Source organism: Ornithodoros turicata, chromosome 7 (genome assembly GCF_037126465.1).
Source record: "Ornithodoros turicata isolate Travis chromosome 7, ASM3712646v1, whole genome shotgun sequence".
Taxonomy (NCBI): Eukaryota; Metazoa; Arthropoda; class Arachnida; order Ixodida; family Argasidae; genus Ornithodoros; species Ornithodoros turicata.
Window position 1 is genome coordinate 25,228,944 of NC_088207.1, and position 9,497 is coordinate 25,238,440.

General features: G+C 47.4%; 1 protein-coding gene across 1 annotated transcript; it reads left to right on the forward strand.

Annotated features, from left to right (window-relative positions):
• Positions 1-1,186: 1,186 nt before the first annotated feature.
• Positions 1,187-3,596, forward strand: LOC135400675 (glutamate--cysteine ligase-like). The gene has a single exon (XM_064632508.1). It carries the CDS (start codon positions 1,250-1,252, stop codon positions 3,206-3,208), a length of 1,959 nt encoding a protein of 652 aa, XP_064488578.1. The 5' UTR covers positions 1,187-1,249; the 3' UTR covers positions 3,209-3,596.
• Positions 3,597-9,497: the final 5,901 nt, after the last annotated feature.

Below are 9,497 nucleotides of genomic sequence, written 5' to 3' on the forward strand. Positions count from 1 at the left end.
AGAAGAAAAGGAGTGGAGGACACAAGCAGGATAAACGCATATAGCAACAAGGAAGAGTGAAACCTTCGTATAAAGCACAGCCTGTTTCTGTCTTTATTTCTATGCCTTCGTTTAGTTCCTTCACATCTTGCTCTACTTATTTTTATTGGTTGCTTGAAAAACAAACACAACGCAGTTTTAGAATAGGGCACAAAAGCGCTTTAGAGCCCCAAAGCATACTTATTGCGCATGCCCAGGACACAAACAGCGCTTTGGACAGTGCGTAGTGACCACTGTACTTATCTCTTTGGGGCTCCAGAGCACATTGGTACCACGATTATAAAACTCTCTATATTTCCGACGTGAGCTTTACGTGATTGCGGCGTCATTTTTCTTTCTTTTGTCTAGACCATGCTAACTGCCAAAGGTCCGATTAGATTAGATCAGATCAGTCGAGAAAAAAAAGAAAATGTCCATCTGCTACTCGGGACGGGAACTGACTACTCCAAAACTCGTACTCTGCGAAAGTTTGTATGAACAGTTAGAATGAGATAAGAAAGAACGAACAACAAACGTTGGGAAAAGTTCATAGTACACAGAACGCGACATCCTGCATGAAATTCGCAATATCAGAACCGTATCTTGTTGTTCGAATTTGCCCACCATCTTACTTTGTTTGTCTGTTTGTCTTGGGATTGATGAACAGATACTGCGGTTTTTCCCTTTGGAACGGGCGACCGATTGCACCACATAGCCTAGAATTGAAACATTGCGGTTTGAAAATTCGTTTACTACCTACCGCCTGTGTGCGTTTTATAATTCAAAAAATTATTCCCACACCACGAATCACTAAGTCGGTTTTACGTATTTTGTATTCCGTTAATGTTACGTTCGCCTCTACCGACCCAGTGCTTCCCGTAAGACCACATCTGTCTGTCACAACCCTTACGCCAAATTGAAATACCATCATTTTAATATAACATATTTCGCAGTCTCGTCTTCCTTCCCACATATACCACATGGTAGCTAACGTCCTAGCGACAAGAGTCGCTAGGAAGCCGGTCGGCAATAGTAACTCACCGGCAAGCCCTTTCAACATCACCACCACCGGTCCTGTGGTTATCGTAATGAAAGTCATGCAATGCGAAACCGAAACCGAAACACGCGCTCCCTGTTACCCTGGTGGGGGCGCGTGCGTTCCCTGCGCCGGCGCAGTTGGAGGGTCAGTGCTATCGGTGTTAGGGCGTACGTTCGTTTGTGCTTTCAGAAAATGGGACTTTTGAGCGAAGGATCACCGCTTAGCTGGCCAGAGACGAAGAAATTAGCGGATCACGTAAGAGAACATGCTGCTATACAGTTTATAAACTTGTACAAGCGCCTTAAAGACCGCGAGAACGACTGTTTGAAGTGGGGCGACGAAGTCGAGTACATGTTGATCGAGTTCGATCACGTCAACAGGAAGGCGCGTGTGAAATTACGTGCCAAAGAAATCCTCGCCATTCTTCAGAAAAAGGAGCTGGAAGACCCAAAGCACGTGAAGTCGCTTTGGCGACCGGAATTTGGTGCTTACATGATTGAAGGAACCCCGGGTCGGCCGTACGGGAGCCTCATTTCCCACTTCAACATTGTGGAAGCCAACATGAAAGCTCGACGCGAGGAAGTGGCGGCATTGCTGCACGAAAATGAGGAACTGATCTGCTTAACGTCCTTCCCCATGCTCGGCTGCCCCGACTTCACGTCTCCACCCTCGACGCCTAGTCCGAAAGACAGCAATCTTCGCTCCCTCTTCTTCACGGACGAAGCCGCATACTCGGGCCACCCGCGATTTCACACCCTTGCACGCAATGTCCGAGAGCGAAGGGGCAAGAAGGTAGTCATCAACATTCCTATTTTTAAGGACACCAACACTCCTCGCCCATTCATTGAAGATTTTTCCAAATTGGGAGACGACGGAGAAGCAGCAAAGGCTGCGCTGCCTGACCACGTCTACATGGATGCTATGGGATTTGGAATGGGCAACTGCTGCCTTCAGCTGACATTCCAGGCGTGCAACATTCAGGAAGCGAGGGTACTGTACGACCAGCTGGCCCCCATGGCTGGAATCATGCTCGCCTTAAGTGCTGCTTCGCCAGCGTACAGGGGCTTCCTCACGGACAACGACTGTCGGTGGAATGTCATCGCCGCCTCCGTTGATGACAGGACAGACGAAGAAATGGGTCTCAAACCCCTCTCGGAAAACAAGTTTGTCATAAACAAGTCTAGGTACGCCAGTATAGACTGTTACATATCTCAGTTAGGAGCAAAATATAATGACATTAAGGTTGTGTACGACGAGCAGATATACCAGACACTACTGGAGGGGGGCATCGACCACCTCCTAGCTCAACACGTAGCTCACATTCTAATAAGGGATTCCATTAGCCTGTTCAGTGAAAAGGTCGACCAGAACGACGAGGAAGACACGGATCATTTCGAGAATCTCCAGTCGACCAACTGGCATTCCATGAGGTTCAAGCCTCCCCCTCCGAACACGAGCATCGGATGGCGCGTGGAGTTCCGGACGCCAGAAATCCAGATGACCGAGTTTGAAAATGCCGCCTACGTTGTGTTTGTGGTGCTGCTCACTCGCGTTATTCTTTCGTATCGCCTCAACTTTCTCATTCCAATCTCGAAGGCCGACGAAAACATGGAAGCGGCTCAGAAGCGAGACGCCGTGCGCAAGGGAAAGTTCTGGTTTCGTCGAGACATTCTCACGTGCAACAGCCCTCCCATCTTGCCACCCGGCATGGCATCTCCGCCAGTGGGCGCCGCCGTAGCCCAGCAGTTTCTCACGCAGATGACCATCAACGAAATCATTAACGGCAAGGAAGGCGAGTTTCCGGGCCTCATTCCAATGATAAGAACGTTTGTTTCGAGCATGGACGTGGACGTGGACACTCAGTGCACGATTCAGCAGTACCTGAACCTCATTCAGAAGCGTGCCTCGGGTGAGCTGATGACAACGGCACGTTGGATTCGGTCGTTCATAATGTCGCACCCAGATTACAAACACGATTCTGTGGTGAGTGACGGGATCAACTACGACCTCTTGGTGCGCATGAGTCGTATACAAAAGGGGTACATCGGTTGTCCGGAACTTTTCGGTACTTCCGTCAGCAAGACTAATGATCGCGTCCCCAGTGCTATTCTGAAAGCCTCTGGTGCGCAAACTCCGCAGAGTGTTGAGTAGAGGACATCTTGGAATGTTTCGATTTTTATTTCGTGACCACAACACAATGCACACCAGGGCTGCTAATCGTTGACACAACAGACCGCTCAGGCTCACCGTGAAGCACGAATACATGTCGGGTTTTGAAAAAAAAAGTGATTTTTTTCCCTTCGACCATTTGATTGTGGACCATTAAAATGCAACATATTGATCGTGGGTAGATAAGCTTTGCTCCACTAATCCCACCTGACTAGTCAGCTGTTATGTTTGGTGTCAAATGTTTAAACAGATCTATTATTTCGCAAATTGTTAGTGTATATAGTAGTCACATTGGTACTTATTTTAGTGACACTGAAGATATTGATTAAAGCCACACTGATTGTTAAAATAAAAAAATATTTTATACGTTGAGGCGCATTGTTTCTTGTGGATTATGGTGTATGGTGAAATTCGCATCTGTCACCAGTGTCTCGCTTGATTAGGCCTGACCTAATTCAAGCTCTAGTCTGGATTGATATGGATGTGCTTTTGATAGAGTCACGTACGATTTTTGTGCAGACAGGGATGTTGGTTTTCATTGTTTTATCCAAGACATTGGTTTGGTTCTGCAATTTTCTGCTCTAAACAGGCTATGTTGTTCCTTTCACATCCATAATGCTGAACAATTGTGTGCTTGATTTTCTTTTTTTTTTTTATACATCAGATAGGCTTAAGAGAAATTATGTGCATGTGAATTTGATTACTCTTGAAACGTCAAAATGTATTTGTGACTGTCGTTTGAAAACAGATTTGCAGGTCAGTAATGTCTTTATAACATTTGATGTCACCTGTGTCACTGCGTGATGCATAACTGATGTGTAGGCTCGATACTGCAGCATGCTTTCGTAATACACATTCGGGTTCCCTCAGCACAGGGTGGTACACCATCATAGTTGACTTCTGCACAGAAACATTTCACGGTTCAGATAAGTTCAAAATGTGATTCGAGAAAACTGTTAGGTGTCACGCGAAAGCCTCAATAGCAAGGTTTGGTGGACAGGCAAGTTTTCAGGATAAGCCAAATCGCGCTGTTCAGACTTTCGAGTGGTTTACATTGCATTGCTGAGTTTCGTTTTTGCAGAGTGCGTGCATGGTACAACGCGCTCATGTGATGCTGAGGCTATGGCATAGGCAGAGATTGGGGAGGTGGTGAGGAATTGAGAGGGGTAGTGTGTTTGAGAGAGATTCACTTTCATGTTGGTGCACATGAGAAGTGCGTGCGACGGAGATAAAGGGATTCAGGGCTTTATTGTGATACATGGCATAACGGTGATGATCGAGAGCGCTGGCTGCAAAAATTTAGTTTTAAATGTTGGGCACCAATAACGTTTTGCAGGGTGACTCCAAGCATCACAGGAAAAGTAGCGACACCGCTCGCTTATCTTCTGCTCAAATCCGGACTGTTGCTTCCTTAATCGACGTTATCTAAAAATACGTACTTCTTTTACAACCAGTGTTTGCAGTGTCATTCTACACAATACGATGCAGGGGGCCCATGGCTCAGTGAATAACGTATTCTCTCGAAGTTAGAAACAATGCTTCGCGACGGCTATGATAATGGAAGCACGTGTGTCTACATGACGTCAATGTTTTACGTCGTAACAGGATATTACTACAGTGTTAACAATAGTGACTGTGGAAACATCACGCAACCTGCTAGTATGATCTATAGAAACAAAGGATATATTATCTGTTACCTGCATTGTACGTTAAAGCACACAGAATTTATATTCCGCCAGTGGGCTTTATCGGCGTCACCTCCCCCTAATGAGCACCGAATAGATGAGGGTATCGAAGACAGCGTCTCATTGTTTCTCTCCGTAGAGTGATCCACTATATTCAGCAACCGCGGAAGGTGTGTGGGTAACGCTCTACATAAGCCTCGGAAGGCACTCACACGGTTCAGCATGTCCCACTGACGTGGAATGTTATCACATTCGGTAAACGAGTCTTCGTTGCTACGCAGATAAGGAGGCCCTGCTCGAAGGCATTTCCGGGTATCAATACGGAAAAGCACAATTCCCATATCGGACCCCACTCCTGGGAACGAGGCCAACCGGAAGTCCAGCGTACGGTAGTAATGAATTACGATTACGCTGTTGTTTGTAAATTTCCAAGTGAGGTTAGGCTAACAGACGGCGAAGCCATTGGTTAGGTCGGTGCGCCACGGCAGAAGCCTTGCTGCATGCGAAACAACCGTTACAGAGGCTAGAATGCCCTTCTAGCCACTGTACAACCGTTGCTGCATCAGCTACACTTGCGTCTAAGTCTCGTTCCCAGTGCTGATTGTACTGCATTGTGTCGATTTTTTTTTTTTTTTTTTTCACGTGCCTCAGTTAACGAGGTAAGAGCCCTTGAACAAACTCCGGCGTCGAGCGCTGAATTCAGAAGGGCAGTAGCCTCGGCCACACCTATTGGTTCTAGTGTAGCACGTGACCTCTCCCGTCGTCTGTCGTGATGTCTGTCTTGACGTCACAGCCGGATGAGTTTGGGTATTCGCGGTGCCGGTTTTCCAGACGTCTATTGCCCCCTGCGCTGTAAAATTCAGCATACATGCTTACACGGTTGCAAGTAACTACCTTTTGCATTTGTCCGGTACAACTTGTGGCGAAGTGTCATAACCGCTTTAAGCTAAACCTGCTGGTGTTTGTGGAAGCGACCGAGCGAACCACGCAGCCCGGGACGTGCACCAAACAAGACCTTCTCGTAAAATCTGCTCCACGATCGTCCGACGCGAAAGACGTGCTACGCTCTGTATGGGATCGACTCGGAAGGGCCATGTCGCTAAGTAGAGCATGTACGAATTGACTCCAACTCCGGCTATCTTGTGATATGCTACGATTCTTAGCCTCCGCCAACCTAGCAAGAAGACAGTTCATCCATCAGATGTGGCTCAGTGCTACATTTAGCGGCAGTACTTTGCACAATATCGGAGACGCTGCGAACACCGAATTGTCAAACGTGTGAAACAGCGGGTGACGTTGAACACCTAAGGCATGTGTAGACGTTTCACTTGTAGCGAACGGTCTCTGAAGAGTGCCCTGGATACGCTGAACCGTCGACCGTTCAACGCAGACAAGGTGCTGATGGGCAGGTCGAGTCTGCAAAGATTAAATCCGCGCGTTTTGTGTCGTGTATTCTTTCTGGAGAGCATAGATGGTGTGGCCATTGTTTCTCGCGAGATATTAAGGATCTGATTGTAGACTTGTTTACCACATACGCACCACCAAGTATTCTGGAACTGTTGACAGAACCGGCAAGGCCTTACGTATGGCTGAAGTTTTTGTTATCAACCTCTTTCTCTGCATATGTAGTGTGTGGTGCGCCTCCCCTCTCCTTATGTTGCACTGAATCTACGTAAGGCTCAAAATTATGGAAATATTTACCACCACCTTCCACCTTGCTTCCACCTTCCTTTACGCGACAAACGACAACTGTCCTACGGCTCAATATACCGTACAGCGCACGTCTCCTCTTCAAAATCGGAAAGCGAGACTCTCCGAACTGTGTGGCGTTGTAGAGGATGTAGAACACATCCTTCTCAGGTGTCAGAAGTACGTCGATGCTCGAAGGGCATTAGAGACAAGCCTCTCTCGTTTGGACTCCCGAGCCTTCGACATCACGAAACTATTAGGTCCTCCTTCGTCCGACAAGGCGCTAAGGGCACTTGAAGACTTTTTGCATGCAACCGGGCTTATGGACATCCTATGACACGTTGAATGTGTGATGTGTCCTGTGTGTGCCCCCGGTGATTCCGCCACTTTACTCTAACTTGGGCGCAGCTCTTGAACTTTTGACCTACATGTTGAACTCCATTATCATCTCTGTTCGTCTCTGGACATCATCCTTTTGCGTTTTCATCATCTCATCATCGGATTGAACTTTCTGTATTAAGTGTACTGGGGTAGCCAGTTTGACTTCGTCGAAACTCACATCCCCATTTTTTCCTTTATTCACATCACATCACATCACATCATGGAAATATTTTCTGTTATGAAATCATTTCGCTTTTATCGCAATAGCAACAGTATAGTTGAGAGAATAGATGCAAGCCAGTTAATGGACAAACTCTGAAAAGCATGAGTCTGTCCGTCCTGAGTCGTGTGTTTTTGCTGTCCCTCTAGTTGTTGCTCAGACTCAGGCTTTTCACGTCATGGGGTAGCAACAGTAGGTTCCCTGAGGAACAGAAACGCAGGAGCACATGATAATGGCCCGAGCCATGAATCCAGCCGCGTCCGATGCAAGGCTTCAGCTAGCTCTGCGGACCAACGCCAGGTCCAAACCTCAGCTCGAGGAGATAGACTTGGAGGCTCATCCAAAGAGCTCTGCTGAGCTTCTTGAGGGCCAGCGACCTTCAAGGGCGGCTAGAAGACCATGCTGCTAATAAGCATATAAGTTAAAGAGCCTTCCCATCCCACTTCTCCATACGCCATCAGTGCCGCCAGTCTAGGCAAGCAGACCGCTCATCTACCAGAGAACAATGTCAATGCCCTTCCTCTGGGTCTGACTCATACCACTGGCACTGGCCGACTTGTCACCAGCTGCCCTCGTTGAGATACTTGTCGTTTCAGCCACTGTAATTTACGCTTGTATAACTAATGTCGTCACACCCAGAAGTACCCCAGTAACGAGGCGTTTGGATATGTTCAAAATCAGGATCATAATAAAGAAGGCTGTCTTGCCCCTTGTTACTTTTACTTATTTGACATCTCACACATCTGCTACCTTCACCCATCATCAAACTTAACTGTATACGGGTTACCAATTTGGGATCGAAATTAAGTCATATATGACTCTATGTGTTATGTATAAGTATTTTCGTTGATCCGGTGACATCCCGAACGCTGGTCCTCACCGTAAGTTCCCTCCCGACGGAGTGGATCCAGATGCATTCCCTTTGACGCCGACAAGCTTTGAAAGTTCCTGACTCAGAAAATCCTTCCCTCGCGAGGACGGAGCTTTCATGCGGTTCTCCTTTTGTGGCCTTCACCCCGTGGCCCTTTACGTTTTCTTCCGCTCCAGTGGGCTTCAACCCGGGTCTTTGTACTTGTCTTTCATGCGAGTGCCGCTGCTTCCCCCCGGACTTTGAAGGTGCTGCAAATGCGATTACGGCCTCTGTGACGTCCGGATCCCACCAGCCATGACCCCGCGGCTTCGCAACTGCGTGCTTTTTCTCTGTCAGGTTGCCGTAAACAAATCGTTAATCATGACCTGCGATGTTTTTGTGGTGTGTTTGCGTGCCGAATTCGCGAAAGATGCCGCCGCAAATGTGGGGGGTTTTGTGTAGAAGAATTCGTCCTGCTGGTGTCTGAAGTATCAAGTGCGGGACCATCATGTGTGAAATGTGTCACGTTCAGAGCAGGTCGATCGTATTCTATATGCGTCCCTTCACTGTGTAAGAGCGCATGGAGAACAAGTGCCGGGGCAATGATGGGACAACCAGTGTAATGGAGGTACTACTTGTAGCACCTGCTATTGTGTCACACTTAATATAAAATCATCGTACGCAGAACACGTCTTTGTATAAACAAATATCGGTGCCACTGCTTGAGGCTCGGGCTAGGAAGCGATACGCTCGAGTATCACGTGGTCTTTGAGAGCGCCAGCTGCGGTGAGGCGACGTATCACATGGGAGCGTGAGGACACGGAGTCCAGATTGTTGCTTCCCCGAATCAGTTTAGGACCAATTCGGGTTAAGCCAGATTTCTCCCCGAATTCCGATCACGCGTCACGCTGTATCACGTGCACTATTTTCGCAACAATCTGTAGACATGTCTGACGTAAATATTATTTGAGTGCAACAATACACAGTACATTTGATGTGACAACATGTGGTGCTTGCGACAATACCGATATATCTCGAACTACTGGGCAAAAAAAAAAAAAAATACCCGATACCACCCGAATGTATCAATAGCACCCAATTTCACCCCGAATTCGATATCTAAAAATAGCACTCAAATCCGGGAAAGTCATTTAAAGTCGGAACCTATCGTATATACCGGTACAGGGGTATATCTCAGTATACGGACGTTTCGGTACACCAACATGTCGGCATGCGGACGATAACCTTTCTAATTTTCTTCGTTTTGTGCCCCTTGCCTTCTTCCAATGCTGCCAGCGTCAGCCAGTGCGCCACGGCTGTCAGGTTCTCGTCCGAAAACACTCTGACAAAAGTCCGCATAAAAGTTACCGAAAGAAACTCCCTGCATTCTCTTCCTGGCTTTTTACATCCTTTGAAAGGAATGATAATGTTCACCCGTCGCCCCCA

Excerpts from the sequence above, each read along its gene's own strand:
- LOC135400675 (XM_064632508.1), top strand. The coding sequence starts at position 1,250 with ATGGGACTTTTGAGCGAAGGATCACCGCTTAGCTGGCCAGAGACGAAG.